This window comes from Watersipora subatra, chromosome 4 (assembly GCF_963576615.1).
Source record: "Watersipora subatra chromosome 4, tzWatSuba1.1, whole genome shotgun sequence".
NCBI lineage: Eukaryota > Metazoa > Bryozoa > Gymnolaemata > Cheilostomatida > Watersiporidae > Watersipora > Watersipora subatra.
Genome location: NC_088711.1, coordinates 35,586,486 through 35,614,311, shown reverse-complemented (window position 1 = coordinate 35,614,311; position 27,826 = coordinate 35,586,486). Strand labels below are relative to the sequence as shown.

General features: G+C 36.0%; 2 protein-coding genes across 2 annotated transcripts in view; one reads left to right on the top strand and one right to left on the bottom strand.

Annotated features, from left to right (window-relative positions):
- LOC137392801 (carnitine O-palmitoyltransferase 2, mitochondrial-like) overlaps positions 1–11,850 on the top strand; it is a 29,711-nt gene extending 17,861 nt beyond the window's left edge. The window contains exons 10-16 of the mRNA XM_068079130.1: positions 878–1,024; positions 1,625–1,745; positions 7,302–7,492; positions 8,163–8,332; positions 9,490–9,709; positions 10,342–10,530; positions 11,297–11,850. Coding sequence (XP_067935231.1) covers positions 878–1,024; positions 1,625–1,745; positions 7,302–7,492; positions 8,163–8,332; positions 9,490–9,709; positions 10,342–10,530; positions 11,297–11,421 — 1,163 coding nt within the window. The 3' untranslated portion in view covers positions 11,422–11,850. The remainder of the gene's footprint in view (positions 1–877; positions 1,025–1,624; positions 1,746–7,301; positions 7,493–8,162; positions 8,333–9,489; positions 9,710–10,341; positions 10,531–11,296) is intronic.
- Positions 11,851–23,296: 11,446 nt separating this feature from the next.
- LOC137394196 (arg8-vasotocin receptor-like) lies at positions 23,297–24,067 on the bottom strand. Its single transcript, XM_068080917.1, has one exon. It carries the CDS (start codon positions 23,954–23,956, stop codon positions 23,297–23,299), a length of 660 nt encoding a protein of 219 aa, XP_067937018.1. The 5' UTR covers positions 23,957–24,067.
- Positions 24,068–27,826: the final 3,759 nt, after the last annotated feature.

Genomic DNA, 27,826 nt, shown 5'->3' with positions numbered 1-27,826 from the left:
TTGTATCATTACCGAATCATCTTTTATTGTAATCGTAGAAAAACAGACTTAATTTAGTTATTACTCACTAATTATTTCACATTTACATCTAAACCCTTAAATTATAGTTGTTTTATTTATTTTTATTTATTTGACCTGCATGAAACATTTTCCTTATGATGTGAATTTTGAAAATTACAGTTGTTTGACTGTTTGACAAAGTTTGAATGCCTTTACAGTTGTTCTTATTTTCTCTTAATTTATTTCAACTACATAAAACATTTTCTCATGATATGTAGTTTGAAAGTTAGAATGGCAAATGTTATTTTATGTTAAATACAACTTAATTTTCTGTGCAAAGATTTTTTTATTACCCGGGCAACGCCGGGTAGTACAGCTAGTAAATGTAATTCTTCGGCGATTAAATGTGACATTTGAATCACAGTTAAATTGCGAGAAATACTGAAGTGCAGTATGGATGCCACAAACTTAATGTTATGTTACAAAAGCAGTTGTTTTGAATGTGCCAACTTTCACTCCATTTTCACTAATAGCTAAATTTTGGACATACAGTTAAAAAGATAACTAAAATGTTGGCTAGTACGGGGCTTGAACCCACACCATCCAGTTTATAAGACTGACACTCTAACCAACTTAGCTAATCAGCCACTTTTCAAATCCTCAAAATCATTGTGAAAATGTTTATTCTCTGCGCTATATGATAAAAAAGTGAACAGACCTACTGACAACAGCCAGTAAGTGAACAGACCTACTGACAACAGCCAGTAATAATATTGATATGCTTTTACATTCTCCACGCCAAGCGCTATTTGTCATTTATTAGTTAGCGAATGAAATATCATTTGCCATTTTCTCATATTTCAAAACTAAATTGCAGGTAATGTTCTACCCGCTGCTCAAATAATGACCAATCTAAAGCACATTTTGAATGACGCATCAGAGAAACCTTCCCACTCCCTTGGCTGGTTGACTGCCCAGAACAGAGATGTCTGGGCCAATGCAAGGCAGCGGCTGCTTGATAATGGTTTGTTTTGTTTGTTTTAGACAAAACTACAGCAAACAGCCTCGTCGGTTGTTCGCATCGAGTTGCAGATACAGTCAACAAATGCATTCGAATTCAAATTATAATGCATATTGTATTTGCATTAAAGATATAATCAGTATTATATTTATACATTAAAGCTATAATCAGTATTATATATGTCTTAAAGTTAAAATCAGTATTATATTTGCATTAAGGTTAAAATCTATATTGTATTTGTATTTAAGTTATAATCTTTATTATATTTGCATATCAAAGTTATAATTTATATTGCATTTGTATTAAATTTATAATCGGTATCACATTTGTATTAAAGTTTTCAATCTTCTGGGCTGTGTCATCCCTCAACTAAGGTCAACATTAAGAAGTGTCTTTGTTTCTTCTACGGTTTATCACATTTAGCTAGATACATTATTATCAGTGTTAATACAATTTCAGGTGCTTCGTAGTCGATATACAATGTATAAGTAATATTGCTGTCATGATGTTGTTTTGTAATTCTTTGATGCAATCTAAGCATTGTTGTTACTACGCTATTTTATAAGACCACAGTTTCACTAGTGTTCGACCAACTTGCTTCAGGAAATGAAAGCCAGCTAAAAATGGTGGACTCTGCCCTGTTTGCTCTCTGTCTCGATTCTACTCACTCTGAGGATTTTTCTGATTTGGCGAAGCAGTTCCTTTGTAATGACAGTTTCAATAGGTAGGCCTCTTCTTTAACTATTGTTCAATTTAGTACGTATTTAGTCTTTTAGTTAATTAGTTTTCATACAACGTAGCGACACACTCCCATATGGCGTCAAAACGCTATTATGGAAACAGCCCTCTTGCTCTCATTCTGTCGTGATTCAGTGTCGCTATTTGGAAGCGAAATACCTGTGCAATGCGCCATCTTTTTGCCATGTAAATGACCACAGCGCATAGGTCTTGCTTTCCGGTTGCTTTATACGCAAAAACTTTTGTTGTTGAAATGCTCTGGTTTATCTGTTTTTACTTCAAACTGAAAATGTCAGAAGAGGAGGCTGTATGGAGCAACCCTAAAATCAAAACGTTCCTTGACTACCTGATCGAGTACAACACCTACAGAATCTTAAATAGCAAAAGGCAAAATGGTTTAGAGTTGTATGTAAACAGCAACAACAATAATATTATTATAAACGATAAAACAAAAATAATAATAAAACAGACAAGTGATGAAATTTTTAGCGAAAAGATTACTAAAATTTCAATGAAAACTTTGAGGATGTTTTCACTAAATTCATAAGATTGAGCATTTATGTTACACGTCTGTCTTGAAGGTGTCTTGAAGGTGTCTTGAAGGTGTCTTGAAGGTGAGAACTCTGCACGTAGTACATTGTAATGTTACATTCTTTTGCAGATCATAACCACAAAATACACTAAAGTCATTGTAGGTAACTATAGTTACTAAGGTTAACATATTGTTTTGTTACTATTTTTAATGATGATGACTTTCAACAGGCAGTGATTGCATTACATAATTATTATGGGTTTCTATAACACTCGATACGCCTATACGATATTTTCACCTTATGATGCCAACACTGACACGAACTAAAATCATATAATGCAGACCAAGTAATTTTTCATTGTAATCGTAGCAAAAAGACTATATTTAGCTATTACCTGCTAATTATTTCACATTTATATTTAAACACCTATACAGTTTTATTTTTCCTCCTAATTCATTTCAACAAAACACTTTTTTCATGATATGAAATTTAAAAGTTGTAGTTGTTTCAAGAAGTTTGAAAACCTTTACAATCGTTTTTTTTTCTCAATTCATTTGAACTGAACAAAAATATTTTTTCATGATATGAAGTTTGAAAGTTAAGATGGTAAATTTTGTGTATATATATATGTTAAATAAAAATAAATTTTCTGTTCAAAGACATTTTTATTACCCGGGCAATGTTGGGTAGTACAGCTAGTCTTTATATATGTCTCAAAGTTTGTTGTTGTTCGACCTGTCCAGCTATAGCTGATTAAAGTCTAGCAATGAAACATCTGTATCACAGAAGATTTGATCTCAGAACCTTAGATTAACAAGATGACAAACTAATCCATTAGGCTACACGGGATGCAATGGATTCATTGGGCGATACGAGTCATAATATTGGGTTAAAGTATGTTGAAATATTATTGTCCTTTTTGTCTAGCTTTTCATAGCTTACTTCTAGTGTAATGTAATTATAGCTTACTGGTTTATGTGGCTTTTTTTTGATTTTCTAGCTTGGCTTGCCAGCTGTTGATAATACTTGTTGTGGTGTCATTTAAAGGGTTGGTCACTCCTGTTGTAGCTGTCATATTGACCGGATATGAAAAATATACTGTCTCAACGTTCGCTATAGTAATTTATGTTTCAGCTATAAAACATAAACAAACAACAAAGTATGCATAGCGACTTTGCATTATATGCAACGCCACTAAAGCTTGCCCTCACGGCTCTTATTACCCTACAGGATGAAATTATTCGATGGATTTAATAATTCGCGTACTGTCAATTCCGCGAATTATTAAAATCCACGAATAATTTGTTTTACTTTTCAACACAAGGGAGAATAACTACTACCTCAAATTAAAAACTAACCGCTAGGCAGAGTTAGTAAACGTAGCTGAGTTCCAAACTCTTTTAAAACCATCGCCGGAGCTTTGCGTTAAGCCCATTACCAATGCATCACACTTCTTTACAAAATTATTCAAGGTTGTCACAAATTATTTGGAATTCGGCGCGGCGGCATCATCGCAAAAACATTACCTGCAGCTCTTTAGGTTGAAAAGACTCATAACTTACCACAAGTTGTTGGTTCACCAAAAACCTCCAAATCGATGAATATTCATGAAAACCTCTGGACTCAGTCAAAGATTTATAGCTTAGCATGATCGACATGAATTGCCTAGCTAAATAGAAACCTAAACACTCGTGAAGGTTTTACTCTATTGCTAGCTGCTTTTATAGATTAATTTATTCGCGAATGTGTTCATCCGCGAATAGTATAGTCCGCGAATATGCATGAAAAGACAATTCTCGTGAAATAATAATTTTTCGTGGAAAATTTCATCCTGCAGGGTAGTAAGTTTAGTAATACGGATACTAGCTTACTCAAATTAGCCATAGCAGGTGTACATACAGTACTCCTGCTAGCTACACACAGCACACTAGCAGGTGTACATACAGTACTCCTGCTAGCTACACACAGCACACTAGCAGGTGTACATACAGTACTCCTGCTAGCTACACACAGCACACTAGCAGGTGTACATACAGTACTCCTGCTAGCTACACACAGCACACTAGCAGGTGTACATACAGTACTCCTGCTAGCTACACACAGCACACTTGCTAGATACCCAAAGTATACCTACTAGCTCATACAGTACACCCGTAGGTACCTCTTAAAGATACAACCTTGACTCAACCATCGCTCTACTGCAGCACTCTATGGAAATATGAACAGCGTAGTGGTGTTGCATCTCGGTGTTGCTACAGTAATGCTGTAGGGAAATTTATAAACATGTTTGTAGGTAGTTTAATCTTTATAAACTGGTATTCCGGTATAATAGTTCTGCTTACCTTTGTAATCATATGGTAGATATAGGTCAAGTTTTAATTCTTCAGTACATACATGTAGGTAAATACCCATGCAACGCCAGACATTCGGCTGCTAGTTTTATATAATGCAGCTTAATATGATATCTAACTAGCACTACTACTAGTGTATTTAACTAGCACTACTACTAGTGTATTTGACTAGCACTACTACTAGTGTATTTAACTAGCACTACTACTAGTGTATTTAACTAGCACTACTACTAGTGTATTTAACTAGCACTACTACTAGTGTATTTGAATAGCACTACTACTAGTGTATTTAACTAGCACTACTACTAGTGTATTTAACTAGCACTACTACTAGTGTATTTAACTAACACTACTACTAGTGTATTTGACTAGCACTACTACTAGTGTATTTAAATAGCACTACTACTAGTGTATTTAACTAGCACTACTACTAGTGTATTTAACTAGCACTACTACTAGTGTATTTGACTAGCACTACTACTAGTGTATTTAAATAGCACTACTACTAGTGTATTTAACTAGCACTACTACTAGTGTATTTAACTAGCACTACTACTAGTGTATTTAACTAGTGCCGTGAGAGATCATCTGGTGTAATATCCATGCAGATTTTGGAGTGTCGGTCTACCAAGCTGAATGCTGTCAGTTCAAATCCCGTATGATGCAATATTTTTTCCAACGGTGGCTTCAAACAGACAGACACGGCTCTTATTATAGTAAAAGTTATTCTGGGATGCCTGATGGTAGTCAGTTGCTGTAGGTGTTAGTTTATCGGTCTATGAAGCTGAATATCATGGTTTCGAGTACTGTTCAATGCAATCTTTTATACTAACCTCCAATCCTGTCTTCAGACGGACAGACAGACACGGTTCTTATTATAGTAATGGTTGGTTGAATGCCCGGCATTGCTTGGGTAGTAAAATAGTCTTTGCACAAGAAAATAATGTTTAACATATAACAACAGCTGGCATTTTAACTTTCAAACTACATATAATGAGAAAAGTGTTTTGTGTAGCTGAAATAAATTAAGAGAAGAAAATAAAACAACTTAAGGTTTTCAAACTTTCTCAAACAACTGTAACTTTTAAATTTCATATCATAAAAAAGTGTTTTGTGTAGCTGAAATAATTTAAGAGAAAAAGTGAAACAACCGTAAAGGTGTTTAAATGTAAATTTGAAATAATTAGCAAGTAATGGCTAAATAAAGTCTGTTTTGCTTTGATTGCAATGAAAAATGATTTGGTATACAATTATATGACTTTTATTTGTTTCAATGTTGGCATCGTAAGTCGAAAATTTCGTATAGAGTGGTATAAAAACTCATAATAATTATCTAATGCAAACACCCACTGATAAAAAATCATCAAAATTTCATATATGTACTGTACATTTTAAATGTTAGTAACCAAATAATGTGTCAACCTTAATTATGGTTACCCACAGTAACTTTAGTGTATTTAGTGGTTGAGATCTGCAATAAAATGTAGCATTACAATGTACTACTTGCAGTACATTCCATAGGGAGTTCTTACCTTCGAGGCAGACATGTAACAGAAACGTTGAATTTAATTTACATTAATTTAGCTTACTAAACACATGCTTCAAGGTAAGTTTGGGTACATATTTTACTAAACCAAGCTTCAACTTTGTCATCGGCATACAATTGTCCACGTGAAAAGTATTCAACTTTTACAGATTTAGCAATCAGACCTTAAGAGAAATTGGAAATAGGAGTGTAATGTCACATTTAAAATTGAAACGGCATATTTGAAAATTACAAATTAAAAAATTAGGTAATAGTAGCAAAAAATTAGCTTTCAAAAAATTTCAAAAAATAAATGCAAAATGTAATATTAATTAATAATAAAAAGTGCACATTTAGCGTGTGCGATTGTGAAAAGGATACAGACTACGCATATGTTAGAGCGATGAGAATGATAGTGTATGAAGCAGATTTTTAAAACGAATTAACTTCCTATTTAGAAGTGTGGTTGTATCTAAGAAAATTTTAAATGCAGTTGTCAGTACCAAATAACTCTCTATGAATGAGTAGAAAAGGATCAGCAAAGGTTTTCTCAAGTGTCAACCAAAACCCTCGTTCTTTAAATTTCTTGCCTTCGTAATGATTCATTTTATTTAGACTAGTAACAGCAGGCAGTCTAGTGCGCTGTGAGAGATCGTCATGTGTAATAAAGATCTTTACAATTATTCTTAGATGTGGGATGGTCACCAAGTGTCGCAGATGGTAGTGCGCTTGACTAGGAACTGGAATATCTGGGCTCAAATCCCATGTGGGTTAAATATTTTTTAAATGCTTTTAGCGGGTCTTCGAAAAAACGAATGGATAGATATGGCTCTTATTATAGTAAAGACTATTGTAAAGATTTGGAAATATAATTATCATAATAAACTTATACATAAATGATATGTTGTAAGGGTTGCGTGAAAGATGAAATATTAGTATTAACAATAGTGACATTTAACAATGACATATTTGACAAGAACACGTAGTACCTCTGGGACAACAATTAGTCAATTTCTAGCTCTATCAATGATAGTTTTTAGCAAAACCGATAATTTCAGTTGCTAAATAAAGCTGTGACACAATATTGACAGGTAACTGCAGGTAACCTAACCATTATATGTCATGTGTTACAGATGGCATGACAAAAGTTTTTCGGTGATAGTCACATCCGAGGGCAGTGCCTCTGTAACATTCGAGCATTCGTGGGGAGATGGAGTAGCTGTTCTCAGTTATTTTGAAGCTGTTCAAAAGTCTTGCGCGAATGAACCTGATGTCACCGACAGCGATGCTGTCGGTAATTGCTCACCAGCCGTCTCCAAGATCGGTTAGGGACTAATTTATGCTATTATTTTTACTCTTTTCGATATTTTGAAAGGGGTACTTTTAAGTACTCTTGAAAGGTAATTTCGAGAGTACTGGTATGTGCTTTCGCTGTGCAACGTTTACACTTGCTGTACAAAGGTCCAGTCGTATGAAATCTTGATGTTAAAATCAGTTTTAAATCTGAGCACTTCAGTTGCTAGTAGCAAATGAACAAAAGCAAGTTAAATGTGAATCATTGTTTCCTCATGGCTTTAAGTTTCCGTAGTAATTTTTTCACATATTTTTCAGTTTTTCACATATTTTATTTCTTATGTTTCATTAGGAGACTTCGTGGCCTGCTCATCGCATGTCTGTATTGAACAACTGTTAAAACGCTAATTTAAAAAAGAGTACTGCATGGGAGTTGCCTGCTTTTTCACCAATGCTACTATTTAGAAATGCAGAGAAAACAAATCTTAATTATGGGTCAAGAATTTAGTCATTCATAATATTTTGGTGATTAATTTACTGAAATGCTGCCCAAACTTGCTAGAAAGACATTTGTCAAGGTCGCAAGGTTTGTTATTGCCTTCGAGTATCATCTGTATGGGTTGTAGCATTCATATTGTTGTATTTGAGATTCAGTCATTCATTAACGATTGACTACCGTTTGTTTATGGGCTGGATTGTAGATTTTACACTAAATGATGCCAACAAAGCTGACATAGATGCTGCCAAAGCTCAGACTGATGCTGCCACAGGAAAACTATTACTCACTCCCTTTGAATGCACTAGCTTTAGTGGCAGGCATTTGAGGTCTACTGACCTTAAAGCAGACGCTATGATGCAATTCATGTTGCAGGTACTGCGGGTCACTCTCGAGTTTTTATATGCTTTCTAGGCTCTCATCGTGGTATATTTATAGCCTTTGGTCACAGAAGTTGTTCACTTTCGTCTTTCATTGCTTGTATTAAGGAGCTTTTATTCAGTAAATATTGTGTGTTTTCTTATGTATAAATCACTAGTATTAAGTCAAGCTTTACTTCAAAATGAGCTATTTATCAAATAGTTTATATTTTCATTTTTAATTAAACAGTTCATTTTATATTTGTGTCATATGCTACCCTCACTCATCGGTTTGTCTCCCTTTGACCATTGTCAGATATGCCATTTTTGCATTTTAGTTCCATTTTTTCTAGACCAAAAAATTGAAGACAAATCAATGTAACAGCTTATGGTGAAACAGAGGTTAAAGTTGAGTGCGCCAACATTGTTAGCAATAGTTTAATTACTATTAACACTAGTTTCAGGAGAGTTTTCATTAACATCTCCGTATACATTGCATACCTCAGCAGCATACTTTTTTCTACATAGAATTTTGCATTGTTTTATATAACATGCATTTTAATTTCAATTATAAATTCTCCAAAATATTTATTGTTACATTTCTTTTTTAGAACAAATTAAGCAAATTACATAGTTAACATATAAATTTAATAATTATCTTTGTATGCAGAGGTTTGCCTGGTATCCATGTTGAAGCAATGACTGGTGCAATAACGGAACAACTTTACCAGATGCCTATCTGCTAATTAATTGATATATACATCTTTTTGGTCTCTGTAACGAATTAAACAACGTGCTATATTATCTTACAAAAACATTTGTTTCAATATACGACGGTTTCAACATACGACGGTCTCAACATTGGAATTCTATACGATTTATGAAGCAAAAACTACATAGATTCTTTGTTATGTGGAATTTAGGTTATAGGAGGTATACATTATAGGAGCGCCTACTGTAGTTCCATTTCTTGTAGTTAGTTGCTGTCACACTTGGTTGCGCTGTTTTTATTATAAACTGTAAATTGTACTTGTGATAGTAAACTGTCATGTTTTTGCTTGTTCAAAATTCACAGTTGACAGACATTAGCAAGCTATGCGCTGCCACTCTATACAACTGAAGTGACGAGTTTGTTCTGTCAGAATTATGGTTGTTTATCTTTCCTATTTCTAGCTCGCCTTCAAAAGAGCCTACAGTGAAACGCCATCCACATATGAGTCCGCCTCCACATCTGCTTTCAAACATGGCCGAACAGAGACAGTCCGTCCAGCAACGGTGGCGACGAACCGAGCTTGTGAACTTATGGATAAATCTGCTACTAAGGAAGAAATCATGGCAGCCCTCTTGGAGTGCTCTAATACACATGGTGCACTCACCAAAAACGCTGTTACGGGTAAGGATTGGTTCTCTTCTTTTTTGTTATTATGTTCAAAAAATGGCGTTAAGATTGGAGTTATTTACTAATAACTTCTGGATGCATGCAATTTTTCATGACGTATGTATTCTTTGTTCGGTGGCCGCTTTGTGTCACAAGTTTAAATGAGCCAAATGAGTCATGATTTGTTATCAGTGTACTTACTCTATCTATATACCCATAACTACATGGATTGTACTTACTCTATTGTATATAACCATAACTACATGGAGTGTACTTACTCTATTCTATATAACCATAACTACATGGAATGTACTTACTCTATTGTATATAACCATAACTACATGGAGTGTACTTACTCTATTCTATATAACCATAACTACATGGAGTGTACTTACTCTATTCTATATAACCATAACTACATGGAGTGTACTTACTCTATTCTATATAACCATAACTACATGGAGTGTACTTACTCTATTCTATATAACCATAACTACATGGAGTGTACTTACGCTATTATGTATTACCATAATTATGTCACTTGTACTATGAAGAGATTATTGATTGGTTGGGTATGAAAAGAGGAAATGGCTTGTTGGTCTTTCAATTGGATTATGAGTATCTACTTTTGGAGTTTTAACCTTCAGGCCAAGGCTGGGACAGACATCTCTATGCATTGAGACACTTTGCCGAGAATGATGGGCAAAACATTTCCCTATTTTCTGACCCCGCCTACAAAGAAATCAACACAATTACGTTGTCTACGTCAACTCTTAACAGCCCCTCTGTACTTATGGGAGCCTTTGCACCAGTTGTGCCTCACGGACTTGGTGTTGGTAAGTGACATGTGCCTCATGGACCTGGTGTTGGTAAGTGACATGTGCCTCATGGACTTGGTGTTGTTAAGTGACATGTACCACATGGACATGGTGTTGGTAGGTGACATGTGTCACATGGACTTAATGTTGGTAGGTGACGTGCCACATAGACTTAGTGTTGGCAGGTGACATGTTCCGCATGGACTTGGGGTGTTGGCAGGTGACATGTGCCACATGGACTTGGTGTTGGTAGGTGATATGTGCCACCTCGATTTAGTGTTGGCAGGTGGCATGTGCCACATGGACTTGGTGGAAGTAGGGGACATGTGCTACATGTACTTAATGTTAGTAAGTGACATGTGCCACATGCCATTAATGTTGGCCGGTGACATGTGCCACCCAGACTGATGTTGGTAGGTGACATCTGTCTCATTAAAAATTTCACAAAAAATACTGCCGGTGGCAGCTCTATAAAATACCAAGTGATACTAAGAGTTTTTTTGGAAACTTCGTGTTTGGTGGTTTATGGCTAGTTTATGGAGGTCTATTGTGAGAATGCACATTTTGATGTTCTATTGTGAAAATTGAAAAATGAGCTCAGTTTATATCCCTGTAATTAATTATGTTAGTACAGCATTAAGGTACACGACAACAAAAACTTGAATTTCATTTTTTGTATTCAAATTGTGTCGTAATTTCCAGGTATGAAATTACGAATTGCTGAATTTCACTGTTAATTCACCATCTGTTTATCTAGTTAAGGTATCCTCGTGCTCTGTTGTAGGTTATAGTGCAGGGAGTGATCAATTTGGTGCAGTTGTTACTGCATACACTCCGCACAAGAAACCTGAGGATTTTGTCGATGCCTTATCAACGGCAGTTGATGATGTCAAGAGAGTCGTGTTATAAAATATTAGTTTCTCCAATTTATGTTTTATTTGTATTTTAACCAATCTATTCCAGCTTCTGAGGACCTTTTTAAACATGTTTTTAAACATATTCTTAAGGCAAGTCACTGCTATTATGGTAATAGTCATAGAAATGATTTTAGACTGTAGTCTATCGCTGAAACTTATACAAATTTAATTTAATAATCGCTTTATTTTTCCTTTTAATTTTATGTTTTATCTATTTTGAGCATGTTATCTTATTCAAGCTGCTGTTTATCCTATGTTGCTGTTTATGCAGTCTAGCCTGAAATAGCAGCGATGAAATGCTACCCTTCCTTCAAGCATTAAATGCCTTCTATCAAACGGCAAGACATTCAGTTAAAACCATAGGATACATAAATCATCCTTTCGTCGGTGGATGCTGAAAATACGCCTCAATAAAATACAACACTACACCACTTCGATATATTTAATAGTACACCTAGCTTTAAAACAGTCATATGCTTTCGTGTTGTAATCATTTCAATCACCAGTCTGAGTTAAGGATTAGGTGATCGGATACAGTTCTCCCTGGTATAGTTAGAGCAGTGATAGCCTGTACACCTACAGTTCTCTCTGGTATAGTTAGAGCAGTGACAGCCTGTACACCTACAGTTCTCTCTGGTATAGTTAGAGCAGTGATAGCCTGTACACCTACAGTTCTCCCTGGTGTAGTTAGAGGAGTGATAGCCTGTACACCTACAGTTCTCTCTGGTATAGTTAGAGCAGTGATAGCCTGTGCACCTACAGTTCTCCCTGGTATAGTTAGAGCAGTGATAGCCTGTACATCTACAGTTCTCCCTGGTATAGTTAGAGCAGTGACAGCCTGTACACCTACAGTTCTCCCTGGTATAGTTAGAGCAGTGATAGCCTGTACACCTACAGTTCTCCCTGGTATAGTTAGAGCAGTGATAGCCTGTATACCTACAGTTCTCTCTGGTATAGTTAGAGCAGTGATAGCCTGTACACCTACAGTTCTCACTGGTATAGTTAGAGCAGTGATAGCCTGTACACCTACAGTTCTCTCTAGTATAGTTAGAGCAGTGATAGCCTGTACACCTACAGTTCTCTCTGGTATAGTTAGAGCAGTGATAGCCTGTACACCTACAGTTCTCACTGGTATAGTTAGAGCATTGATAGCCTGTACACTTACAGTTCTTGGTAAAGCTAGAGCAGTGATAGCCTATACACCTACAGTTCTCTCTGGTATAGTTAGAGCAGTGATAGCCTGTACACCTACAGTTCTCTCTGGTATAGTTAGAGCAGTGATAGCCTGTACACCTACAGTTCTCTCTGGTATAGTTAGAGCAGTGATAGCCTGTACACCTACAGTTCTCCCTGGTATAGTTAGAGCAGTGATAGCCTGTACACCTACAGTTCTCACTGGTATAGTTAGAGCAGTGATAGCCTGTACACCTACAGTTCTCTCTAGTATAGTTAGAGCAGTGATAGCCTGTACATCTACAGTTCTCTCTGGTATAGTTAGAGCAGTGATAGCCTGTACACCTACAGTTCTCACTGGTATAGTTAGAGCATTGATAGCCTGTACACTTACAGTTCTTGGTAAAGCTAGAGCAGTGATAGCCTATACACCTACAGTTCTCTCTGGTATAGTTAGAGCAGTGATAGCCTGTACACCTACAGTTCTCTCTGGTATAGTTAGAGCAGTGATAGCCTGTACACCTACAGTTCTCTCTGGTATAGTTAGAGCAGTGATAGCCTGTACACCTACAGTTCTCCCTGGTAAAGTTAGAGCAGTGATAGCCTGTACACCTACAGTTCTCACTGGTATTGTTAGAACAGTGATAGCCTGTACACCTACAGTTCTCTCTGGTATAGTTAGAGCAGTGATAGCCTGTACACTTACAGTTCTTCTTGGTAAAGTTAGAGCAGTGATAGCCTATACACCTACAGTTCTCTCTGGTATAGTTAGAGCAGTGACAGTCTGTACACCTACAGTTCTCCCTGGTAAAGTTAGAGCAGTGATAGCCTGTACACCTACAGTTCTCTCTGGTATAGTTAGAGCAGTGACAGTCTGTACAGCTACAGTTCTCCCTGGTATAGTTAGAGCAGTGGTAGCTTGTACACCCACAGTTCTCTCTGGTATAGTTAAAGCAGTGATAGCCTGTACACCTACAGTTCTTTTTGGTATAGTTAGATCATTGATAGCCTGTGAGCTGTTGTTATTTTGCATTACACTGCGTTGCGTCGTCGTTCTATGCACAGATCGTTCTAAAATTATGTGTTGCATTAAATGCAAATGTACCACGCAACTTGAGAGGGGAATTAAATTTAAAAATGCATTTGTGACAGTTGCTATTGTCAATAGATTTGTGACAGTTGCTATTGTCAATAGATTTGTGACAGTTGCTATTGTCAATAGATTTGTGACTGTTGCTATTGTCAATAGATTTGTGACAGTTGCTATTGTCAATAGATTTGTGACTGTTGCTATTGTCAATAGATTTGTGACAGTTGCTATTGTCAATAGATTTGTGAAAGTTGCTATTGTCAATAGATTTGTGACAGTTGCTATTGTCAATAGATTTGTGATTTTTGCTATTGTCAATAAATTTATGACTGTTGCTATTGTCAATAGATTTGTGACAGTTGCTATTGTCAATAGATTTGTGACTGTTGCTATTGTCAATAGATTTGTGACCGTTGCTATTGTCAATGTATTTGTGACTGTCTCTATCTTCAGAACACCATGTTTAAACCACAACTTATTGTATATGTAAACTTTCAGCAACATCACCATCAGCTTTAAGAATTACTGTCTTTTGGCTAGCTGTGTGAAACATCAATATTAAGTTAATTATACTAAGATAATAAGATAGTTATAGCTAATGATTTATGCGCTACAACCATATAAAAACACTAATATGACAATAACATTAGCAACGAATGCCAACAATAAAGGTGATTATGTGATTACAACAGAATAGTTTGGACGGTAACTGCATACTGCGGTATCCTTTCATTAGCAGACTACAAAGTGTCACTTCTATGTAATGATGTAGTGATGCGTTTTGGAGCAGTATATGAGTAGCACATAGGAGACAATCTCAAAACGCTTCTTTTTAGCATAAAATCTCTATGAGTTCACTCTGAATTCTGATATTTCTGATAACTCATAGACTTCTTGTGTCTGAGGTTCCTTAGTCCCCATTAGAGGCTTTGCATCCATCTTGTCCCACTTACGTGAGCTAGAGGCTTCCATACTTCTCTCTTTTTTATAATCAGATGGTCGATTAGTTGGGGTTTTCCTTGGACAGTTGAAACAGAGGTATATGAACGGGTTGAGGCAGCTGTTGAAGCCGATCAAATACGACAGCAGTCCAACTGAAATAGATTAACACAGCAACATAAACCTTCTGTTACTCATAGAAGTACTTTTCCGAAACATTTCCTAACCTGCTGAATAGTACTATACTATTGGCTGATAAAATAGTCTCTGTTTTTAGGAAAAGAGGCAACGATGCTTTTGGTCAGAAGAGATGCGAGTGTAGTTGTTATGGCCTTTTAAGAAAAATAGTCATAGTAAATTTGATTCATGTATACACAATAGGAGTGTAGACTCTGAAGAGTAGGTCAAGGGCATCACAAATTACATTGGCAGGTATTGTTGGCCTTTCGCGGAAAGGTCTGCTTGCCAAGATTTTTAAAAGCTCAAAAAGTAAAAGCTCAGGTGATTCGTCAATCTGAGTCTACAGCATTTTAAATGCTTTTTTATTTTGACTTTTTTCTTCACGGCAGACATAGCACATATAAACAGATAAACAGAAAAACCTGTTACGAGCAGATACAAAGTAGTTATTTATATTTTATTAGTTTTTCTAGTTTTAAGAATTTCAACTATTTCTTTTACTTTATCGTAGAAGAAAGTGGCACTGAGTACCAAAGCATATATATATACATGTATTATATATCACATGTATATAACATCATAAAATATTATAATATTATTATTATATTATAGTATTATATATATTAAAAAATATATATATACAATAAAGTAGTATAGGCTAAAAGTCAGCATAAAGTGCTCGATACTAAAGTAGAGCTTACTATTTGAAAAAAATATTACGAAGAAAGTAAACTTTTAGTAATTGCACTACAAATTTGTTTCGTGCGATGCACTCATCATACTCCACTAATTATCTTTTAGGTTTTTAGTATAGAGTTTTCTTTTTATATGCTTTTGCACCTGCTTTTAGTTATATATATATATATATATATATAGTACGCACCTCTTCTAGTGCACTATATACTAGTGCTTACTAGTACATAGTAGTAGAAAAGTGTGCTATTAGGAACTTGAGCTAAGATCTTGAGGCAAGTGCTCAAACTCCCAGGTCTCTAGTAGGAGACTCGAGTTAGAGCAGAAATTACCACCCATACGGGTTAACAGGGGTGAGGAAACAATTGTTCATATATATATGTATATATGTACGTATATATAGACATATATAGTACGCACCTCTTCTAGTGCACTATATACTAGTGCTTACCAGTATAGTATATAGTAAGCACCTCTTCATGGTGCTTACCACCGGCAAGTATCTAAGGCTGGTAATCTTCACCAGACATATATGTGGCTGAACAAAGGAAACCTAACGGCCTGTACAGATTCGCTACTGATGGCAGCCCAGGAGCAAGTGCTCCCAACAAGACAACTCCAAACAAAAATTTATCACAGAGACGATCCTAGATGCAGACTGTGCAAAGATGCGCCTGAGACCATCCAACACATCATCAGTGGATGCAAGCAGCTAGCAGGAAACGCATACACTGAGTTGCATAATCATGTCAAAGGCGTTGTGTATAAAAGTCTATGAGATGAGTATGGCCTTAATAAACCACAACACTGGTGGGAAGCTCCTGGTAAGGTCAATGAAAATGACCGCGCCAAGATCCTCTGGGACTTCTACATTTGGACTGACAAGCATGTCCTGGCAAACGAACCAGATATAGTGGTGGTGGACAAGGAGAACAATAGGGCTACTATAATAGATATAGCAGTACCCAATGACTACAATATAGCCAGCAAAGAAAAAGAAAAGGTAAAGAAATATCTCCCTCTTGGAGAAGAGATTGAAAAATCCTGGGATGTAAGAACAACTGTAATTCCAGTAGTCATTGGGGCACTGGGCGCAATAACACCGGCGCTTAAAATGTGGCTTGCCCAGGTACCGACAGCAATCAACTCAGGTGCGTTGCAGAAAAGTGCGCTATTGGGAACTTGAGCTAAGATCTTCAGGCGAGGGCTCAAACTCCCAGGTCTCTAGTAGGAGACCCGAGTTAGAGCAAAAATTACCACCCATATGGGTTAACCGGGGTGAGGAAACAATTTATATATATATATATATATAAATTACAATCAGAATTGTATCCCGTTGTCCATGAAAGTGCTCGAAGTTTCCTAAGCTGATCTATAGAATAGATAATAAAAGAGCAGTGTAAAATTTGATAAAAACTGTATAACTTAGAGTTTCATGCTAAAAAGATGTTAAAATATTTAGCACTCATCAGACACTCTATATAAATAAATAAATTAAAAAAAAATTGTTTCCTCACCCCGGATACCCCGTATGGGTGGTAAATTCTGCTCTAACTCGGGTCTCCTACCAGAGACCTGGGAGTTTGAGCACTCATCTCAAGATCTTAGCTGTTCCCAATAGCGCACTTTTCTGCAACTCACCTGAGTTGATTGTTGTTGGTATTTGGGCAAGCCACATTTTATGCGCCGGTGTTATTGCGCCCAGTGCCCCAATGACTACTGGGATTACGGTTGTTCTTACATTCCAGCATTATATATATATATATAAATATATATGATATATAATATATATATATATATTAATATGATATATAATATATATATAATATATATATATATTAATATGATATATAATATATATAATAATATACATGTATATAATAATATATATATATATTGTGGAGGACCGGGACATGCCTGTGTACTATTTACTGCACTCATATATATATCCGCACTATCATTTAACCGAACCTCTCGAACTTCCCTTATTGCATACTTGAACTGCCTTTTTATTATTATATAACTGTATTACTGAACTGCCCTTGTATTACTGAACTGCCTTTTTATTATATAACTGTATCACTGAACTGCCTTTTTGTTACATAACCATCCTGTTATATCTGGCATATCCTTTGTGATATAAATAGATCAGTAGGCGGAGTTAAACGATAGGCGCTGGCTATATAAGCCAGTGCGGTAGACAGGCAGAGTTGTGCTTGATTCCACTCATACTTGTGCATACTTGTATTAAAGATATCGATAATAAACTGCTATATACTCATACGAACTGCTTCTATTGACGCCTGCCTGGTTGGCTCACCGATTGTATAAGCAGGCTCAGTGCAACCAACAGACGGAACTGCCAGGGTGACTCTAAGAAGGCTAGGAGGCGATCCACGGCCTTGTCTAGACTCGATCGGGTGTGCCATGGCACTAGAGATCCAGTCTTAAGACCAGCCATTAGTGGATCCAGACTAGCCTGGGATAGAGATCCAGAGGCAGGCCGGGGGTTTGGTTTCGGAGCAAGCCTGACTACTAGATTCTTGTCTTGGACTGACTTGACCGCCACAGGCAGGTCAATCAGGCCTCGGACAAGGTCAGCCAGTAGCCCAGGTTGCGACTCCCTTGTTAGGACGTAAAGCTGACTCAGCTACCGGAGTCAGATCCTTTACAATATTATTATCTATATTATATAATATTATTATTATATATATAATAATATATATAATATATGTATGTATATATATAATAATATGTATAATATATATATAATATGTATATATATGTATATATATATAAATATACAGTCAAACATGGATAACTCGAACTTCACGGGACCGAGCGAAAGTGTTCGAATTATCAGAGCGTTCAAGTTATCAGAGCACTGTCACGAGTCCATGTATTTACTTATTTTTAAATAGATGCATGTACATATACAAACTATAATATAAATCAAAAGCACAAATGGCTTGTTTCAAATTAAATGCTTCTAATGTAAAGTTTAAAACGTTTTTATCAAAAAGTATAGAGATTTTTCTATCACTTGAGATTGGTGTGTTGTTTGAGGTGATGTTATTGCCAGGACGTTTTTTAGATTGACATTGGCAAAACTTGAAATGCTCAAAAGAAAAGACACCTTTTTCTTTTGAGCGTTTTACCCACGATCAATTTTGCCGATGTCTCTTGAAGTTTATGCAAAGATTACCTCACTTTACCTTGCTTCCGAAGGGCGATCGCTAAGCGGATGTTTGGTATAAATCAAATTTCACCAAACCTTTAGAAAAATCGTTGACAAAAATATTTTGCCGATGGTGGTAATAACGACGCTTATGAATTACGAAAAGTTGAGGTTTACCTCTATGGCTTGAAAAAAGTGATTTTCTAAAGCGATAACAACCGTTTCGGTAGCCTTTGAGCAAAAAACAGTTCGAGTTAACGGTGTTGAGTTCGAGTTATCTATAGCAATTTATCATTACGTGGGAACGGACTAAAGAAACCGTTCGAGTTAACCATGTGTTCGAGCTATCCGTGGGCGAGTTATCCATGTTTGACTATATATATATATATATATATATATATATATATATATATATATATATATATCAATAAGCAGGATTTAGTAAGAAATTAGTACGTAGGATGGACTGCTCCAGTAATTTCGAGTTGATAGAATAGTCGGTGTTAGAGTCCTTTAATCGCCATGTGTATTTACTAAGCTCTGTGGCAGTTCTTTTTTCCGTTGTGCAAACGACACTTTGTAATTATTATAAGCGTGTTTTAAATGCAGTTTCTGTACAGCCAATGTAGTCTTCTTATACCCTAGGACACTTAAGTATTCGCGGCATCTAACTTTCGCGTTTTCGCGGAGTCATCATCACGCGAAAAATTCATGCGCGAAACTAAACTATCATAACAAACTAGCGAAAATTCGAAATTAAATAGCTATGTTCTACGCAGGCCTGTATTCACTGGTTGCAAGTTGGGTGGCTAATGTTAGACGACTAGTTATGAACATCTGGGGTGTGGAGAAGGAGGGGGGTGCTGTAAGCTCCCAACAGGTTTCTCTTATGTAGGGCCTCAGCCGGGCCTCTCACGTGAAGTTTTAAAAAATTTTATTGGCAAGTATCAACATTTTTCTATTTTTTTGAGATTTGCTTTGTTTTAGCTGATGTGACTGACAAAACGTTTTAAAATTAAAACAGGCAAAACTTGTATGCAGTTAAAAAGCTCAGAAAGAAGACATCTTTTTCTTTTAAGCGTTTTAACAAAGATCATTTTTGCCGATTTTATTTCAAGTTCATTAAGTAGGATATGGGCAAGCAGATGTTTGCTACAACTTGATATTTTGCAAACCTTTATAGAAGTCGTTTACAAGAATATTTTGCCGCTGATGAAGATAATAATGACGCCTAAGAACTACTAAAAGTTGATGTTTGTATCGATGGCTTCGAATAAAGTGATATTCTACAGCGATAAAAACCTTTCTATAGCCGTTGGACTATGAAATTCCTAAAAAGTTGGGGCGTCTTAGCCGGCCAACTGTCCAAGGGAATACGGCCCTGTAGTTCATTGATATCCACAACAAAATCGTTATATTAGAAATGCAGATAATTTTGTGTGTGATTGAGCTCATTGGGAAATTTCTAGTAAATTCGTTAATACACCGAATGAGCAGCATGGCGAAGCAAATTAAGATAACAAGTTTTTTTGGAAAAGCCAAGACAAACGAAGAAGATGATGATATCAGTTTAGTCACCGAATTTGTAACTGATGAGGATGAAAGTCTGGTAGGTGAAGTCATACAATTAAATAATACTTATTGTAGTGATGAATTTTACTGCCAACCAAAAACGATAACAACCCTCACCAGGTCCAACCATGTTATACAGTTCTGGCTGTGATGTTGGTTGTTATCTATTTTCTTTTTTATGAGACATGTACTGTATTTGATTTTTTTTAAATTTGAAATATTGTGAACTCAAAACGTGCCATGGCCATCGCTTGCTATAAATACTTGAGATCTAATATTGGTACCATATCGGTCACGACGGAAAGGACCGAGACGTCATTGATAGTCCAAGAAACAAATGGCAGCAAGCGATCACGTTGAATTATCGATTTCTGCCATACATTTATACCTGCGGGTTACAAATACAAACTAGTCGCAAATATAACAACTTTTTTTTACCTGAGGAATCTAATTTGTTTGTTCCACTGTATTTATTTTCACATCACTATATTTTCGCACTCATCAGAGCTGCGAAATTAAGTTGCAGCGAAATTTTACTCTGTGTGCTACTCACGAAACTAAATACTAGCGAAATATTAGTGTCCTAGGGTAAAAAGTTTTGTTCTAAAAAGGCATCGATGGAACCAGTGCTGTAACATATGAAATAGTGCTCAACTATCATGAAAATGTCATTACTTTCTATGAGTAAAATGTATATGTATATAAAATTATGTATATATATAGAGATGAAATGATTTTCAGAAATGGAATAAAAACTATCCAACTTGCCACTTCAACGCGCCAAATTGCTTAATTTCTCTAATATTTTGGGTTATTAATGCTGCGGAAGAACTACTGGCAAAAACAACTTAAAACTGAATACAATGCTATTACTTTCTATCTTTTTTACAATCTTATCAAATTTACAGTTTATTTATTATTATAGATTAGTGCAATAATTATAAAGATGAATAAGTAAACCAACTAATCAGGAGGCAGACAAGAAAAGTAATTGAGTACTTTGTCACAGATTCTGAGTGCTGTATATAGTATCATAAACAATGTAATAGCATGACAATAGCTATTGCGCAATACGCTGATGAGTCATGATCATAAATTTAGAAGCATTGTTCTATTACTAGATTTTTCCTGAATGGATTTTCTGGAAGTTTCTAGAATAATTGTAAGGAGGTATAAAATTAATAGCCTGACTGCAGTAGTTCATGAGAATTAAGAAGGCAGTTTACAGCGTGCATGTCTGCAAGTCAGCAATAAAGGATTATATCATACTCTCACAGCAATCTTCTGCATATTATTACTTATACATAGTTAGCCGCAATATTACACCCGGACGTCTTAACTCTGAGTCTTGTGCAGACATCAGGATACAATCACAACACCAGATATCTCGAACCTGTCACATTGCATCACCACTTTGTGACATACTTCATTATATAAATATACAGCAGATGAGCTGTCTTCATTCGCTCGCGTCTATGAGAATGACAAACTCCTTACAGATTTTAACCTAAGCTATTATTACTCTTTCTTGAATCAATAAAATGGAAATACAAGTAGCTGTAAAAACAATGCGCTACAATAATTGTGATGCACCGGCATTCAATGAAAACCAACTTATCTAATAACATGTGAGTGTCCTAATCCACAGTTTCTCTGCCTCATGACTTTTGCAAGATTCATTTAGTAGTTCATGATAATACTTCAGTGTTTCAGGCTTCCAATACAATTTAGGTTTAGAATATCATGAACGTCATTGCTTGTGACGTTATAATGTATGTCATACTTTCAATTGTATCGAGTTAAATTTCACTGCATGAATTCTATTTGTTTTGATATTTTCTTCATAGGCTGGAGCTAATGTATGTCAAAGCAAACACTGGATTTCGTTTAACTTTTTTCGTAACAGTTTAAAAAACAGTGATAGATATTTGAGATAATTGCTTTACAACGAATACGTTATATAAAATTATGAAAAAGTAAATGTCATATCTTGCATTATATGTAAGAGCTAAACTAATAGAGTAGTCTTTACTATAATAAGAGCCGTGTTTGTCTGCTCGAAGCCACGCTTGAGTGGTGAGAAAAAATATATCACCCAGGGAATCAAACTAAAATATTCAGCTTGCCAGCTAGGCCCACCACCAACCGCACCACTCGACCACCTTGCTGCTTGTCGGAATACTTGTGCACATAGTTATTACACATAATAATATATTACGGTTTACGAACTGCTAGTGTACTCTTGACTGAAAGAGGTGAACTTAGGCGTTGACTGACGATGCGTAGGCTCAGTGGTTGAGCGAGTGATGGAAATACATGTCCATGTATACAGCGGTATAACTTACTTCAAGAACAATAGATAAAGCTAATATAAAATTTACTTTTCATCATTTTTAGCAGATACCAGGTTTTTCACTTTTGCATACAAACAAGCGTTTCTAAATTTTTTTGCTGTCATAGAAGTAACTTCGTATGTTGTGACAAACATCTACTGAACTTCTGAATCGTATATGAAAAAGATTGGTGTATAGAGATAACTGCAAGTATAGGTTTCAACATATGTGCATTCTCTTTTGATTTAAAAATTTTATCACTACACATTACAAAGTGCAAACCATCAAAACCAATCAAACTAATCTTTACTATAGAGATCTCCACGATAATAAAAGCCGTGCCTGTCTAACACGCTGAGAGCAATAGGAAAAAATATTGCACTACCCGGAAAGATTGCCTCGTATATAGATCGAAGCAGGATGTTCAAATTCAGAGCTAAGCGCACCACCATCGGCCCTGCTCACCATCTGCACGACTCACCATCTGCATGACTCACCATCTGCACGACTCACCATCTGCACCACCTTAATGCATTTCAGAATTATTATGCACATAGTTATTACACCTGATGATCTCTCGCGGCGTGTGTGATTGCTAGCGTACTAGTGTATATAATTTGTCTCCAGCGAGTGCAAAGTTTGTCATACATTTTTTCCTACTGCTACCAAAGTCTTCTGCACATTCTGTTCACTAAGAAACATGGTTATTCTACTCACACATCACATTTGCTGTCGCATTAAACTGTAGGACGAGAGTGGCCACCATCCAAGGACTCCAGCAAATCAAATAGCCTATGACTATGGCCAAGGTGATCTGCAGCGGTTTAATGATCTTAGACTTCTCCAAGTGTTGGGCTCGAGTACAGCTTCTTTCGCTTCTCCATACAGTAAGCACAATATTTCCATAGCAGAATACTATCACGACCGTAGGCAGAATCCATATGGCTAAGGCAAACCATATAGCGTAGCCCGCTGCCAGCTTAGAGTGAATTACTGGGTGGCTAATCCATTCTGCTAAACAATATTGTGTCTCTTCGTTGTATTTAAATATGAAAAGCTGAGGAGAGCTGAATATAAACGCTGCCACCCACGCTATACCCGACATCAGGTGTACATGTTTGCTGTTTAGTCTCTGCGCTTTGAATGGATAGTTCATTGCCAGAAATCTGTCAAAAGTTGCCACGACGAGCACGTACGTTGATCCGTAAATTGGGACAAGTGACATGTAGCCTGTGATCTTACAACCGATAGTATTAGTTTGTAACGGGCAGTTTTTAGGAAAGCTGACGATTTCACACAGGTTAGGGGCAACATTAAATATTGCAACGCTGAGATCAGCTATAGACAAATGAGCAATAAACAGAGACATGCGAGACAGTTTCCTCCGTCTGTTTGATCTCTGGAAGATGGAAAAGAGTGTTATGGAGTTACCCAAGACTGCCACACTCAGTATAGAGCTTTGAATGACTGTTAGAATGACCTTAGTGTCTGGGCTGGTTTGGTCAGGGGATTGTATTGTATTGTTCATGTTCTCCACTTGGTGGGTTTTCCTTTGTTTCCAGTAGGTTCTATAAATATTACAAACACCTTAACTTTGAATGACTATTTCTACAGCCATTTTTTTTAATTTAAATTTTGAACCAAACAAATAATATAATAGAGGAAGTTTTCAATCATGGTTCTACAATCATTAGCTTTGTTTGTTTTGCATCATTTATTTAATTTTATATATTAATAACTGAAAAATAAAGAGCAACACCTTTTCTATAATATATCAGAATTTAATATTCGTGAAATTAAATCGGGTGTAGACTTCCCATATAAATTGTAAAAACAATTGATGGTATTCAGGCTAGATCTGTGCTATAATGAGAGTCATGTCCATTCATTCATCCATTGAAACTGTTCGTCCTTCCGTTTTCTCATTTGTCTGTTCGTCTATCCGAGGCCAACATGGCCTCGGATAGACAGGAAAAAAGGTTGCCATTAGGAAAAAAGGTTGCCAAGCACGGGTTTTCAATTTTTAAATTCCATCTTGCAACCAAGTGCATTACCAACTATGCCACTCAACTGTCTTTACACATCTAAGAATAATTGTGCTCATAGTTATTACACATGATGCTCTCTCACAGCACATGACGCTGCCAGCGGACTAGTAATGTTATAAAGTTGTTTGGTATTGAGTCATAACTCTACCGTGGTCAATTCGAAACATAACAGATTCAGTTGTAACAACCATCAGCTCTGAATGATTTTGGACCACTATTGACTGTCAAAAAGTGATTAGACATGCATCTCTCAGCGTACTCTTCATGACGTATTGCTAACATGACGAGCGTACAGGTTAATTAACCTTGTGAAATTTATTAGGATGCTCTTTAGAAACTGCTGTTTCATGACATCCAGCCTGAAGTAAATGACAAGACTTCAGCTGTAATACTGTGAGATACTCAACTCTGACACGTGAGGAAATGAAAAAATCACGACATGGCATATGACAAGCCTACAGAAAGTCATTAGCACTTGCTTGTGCGCTTTTACTGTGAAGTACCATTACCATCTCTACTGCAGAAACACCTCTCTGGTCAGTATCAGATGCGCAACACTAAACTACATGTGTAGGTCATAGGTCAGTTCATGGACAGCATAATGCTGACCTTATATGTTTATGTACTAAAGGTGTTGTCTCTCGCTACCACAGTTCTCTTATAACATTAGGAGATGGTTAACCAATTTGACAAGCACTGTCACCCAGTTTGATAGAAATAAAAAGCGCGGCTGTACTATTATTTCAACATAGCCTACAGGTCCAAATTTCATCTTGGATTAAAAATGTTTGTTTTGATTCTGATAAGCGAGTGTATTCATTTTAAATCAGAAGATAAATCAACTATTGAGACAGTCCTGCAGTAAAGAATAGTATATCCATTAGCTCTGCATGCAAAGCATGCATTTTTCAATCCGATCAATTTGGTAAAGTTAACAGGGTGTTCAGAGGGTAGCATTTTTTCCCTCATTGATAGAGCCCATCTTGATCTACTTGACTATAATGCACAAACAGCGTTCCGTCACCTCAAGTACCTTCTCCATATGGATGTACTTTTTATCAGAAAAACTTGAAAAGAAATCAGATGTTTTATGCATTATTACTACTAGTTTTATTATTATTATAATTATTATTATTACTATCATCTAACAAGACCTTCAGGCGAAATATGAGACTTTTTCTAAAAAGCTTAAAGTTTCCGCACTTGGCATGACAGGGGACATTTGTATAGTCCGACCTAAAAACCCGTAATGATCCTTCTGCTAAATATAAAAACTCTGTCATCATTGTTATACAGCGCTTGCATGACAATAAAAATTCAATGTTTTCATCTACTGATGTTACATAATTGGTAAAGAAGAACCAAAATTCAATTAAGATGTAAACTTAAACATGTAATAGTATGTTTCATTATCAACCTTTGTAAAATATGTGAGCATGGAGCATTATTAGTGCTGCTGACTTCTCACAATATCTCTGCAACTAACATTTTAACCGTGTCGGCATATTCTTGGAAAATGCTTCCAGGCTTGAAGGCTTCAAAATAAAATTAATACCGTATTCACAATTTCTTCTGATATTGTACCTATACGGTAACATCCTTCTGATACCGTCCCTATACAGTAACATCCTTCTGATACTGTTCCTATACAGTAACATCCTTCTGATACTGTCCCTATACAGTAACATCCTTCTGATACTGTTCCTATACATACAATAACATCTTTCTGATACTGCTCCTATACAGTAACACCCCTTTGATACTGTACCTATGCAACAACATTCTTCTGATACTGTTCCTATACATACAATAACATCCTTTTGAAACTGTACCTATGCAGCAACATCCTTCTGATACTGTCCCTATACAGTAATATTCATTGATACTGTACCTATACAGCAACATCCTTATGACAGTGTATACAGTAACATCCCTTTTATACTGTACCTATACAGCAACATCCTTATGATACTGTTCCTATACAGTAGCATCATTCTGATACTGTCCCTATACAGTAACATCCTTATGAAACTGTCCCTATGCAGTAACATCCCTTTGATACTGTACCTATACAGCAACATCCTTATAATACTGTCCCTATACAGTAACATCCCTTTGATACTGTTACGCTGGAGTATAGGTATTCTTTCCCTTTTCCATATACATAACATGTATGTAGCTCATAAATATTTATACATGTAACAAAGGAGTGGGCTTTAAATTGCTGGTTTGTTTGCAAGGAATAGAGTTGTCATTGTGATGCCAAGAAATTTTATATCGTACATTTATTGGTAAACTTTGTGAAGTGATACTAGTTGTTTAGAGAATTGGCCTTTGCTTGCAGTTTTTTATCTTGGCATTTTCTTCTAATCTATCTATCTCTAAGGCTACAAAGTTCATTAGTTAGCGTCGACAAAGTTAGTTTATGAAAACTAAAAGGCCAACCTGCATATTTAAAACTCATGGGCAATCGTTTCAAAGGGGGTAGAACTCTAGTTAGCAAGTAGTCTAGTTAGCTTTTCCTTTCGCCCTGATTTGCTTTTGTTGGCAGGTGAACAAAAATCAGGACAAAATCAAGTCACGAAAATCTAGAAGCCCCTCTCTGCGATAAAAAATAACTTCTTTTTAGTGAATGCTAAAATTTGTTACATTAATATCCCTTTCTCTAAATATGTTTCATTCTCTTTTTGCCCACCTTTTAGTCGCGTGTTCCAATGTGGAATTTTTGCGACCAACTAAGCTCTCAGATCAATGTTCCCCATAAGTGCTCTCCTAGTTTTTAGTGAATAAAATGAAACATAACTTTGGACGTGTTAGATTTCATTTTTCAATGTGTCTCAATGCATCTAGCAAGGGTAACAATCTCAGTGAAGGTGTCGTCAGGTGGCACTAGGTGTTGTCAAGTGGATATCAGTAGCCATCAGGTGTCACATATCATTTGGTGTCTTCGTTGTTGTCAGCAAATAACTTAGTTGATCAGCGGTAGACCGATTTTTTAAATATCAGTTTTGGCAAACATGATTGACTAGACAAAGATTTTTTACAAATGAATTAATTGTAAAAACTGCCTCTGAAAATTGCAGCCAAAAACCAATTGGAGCAATTTTACTTGTACGTAATAAACAATTATAATACAAAATAACTAAGATACCGTATGAACAAAGTAATTATATTTATATTAGTTAATAATT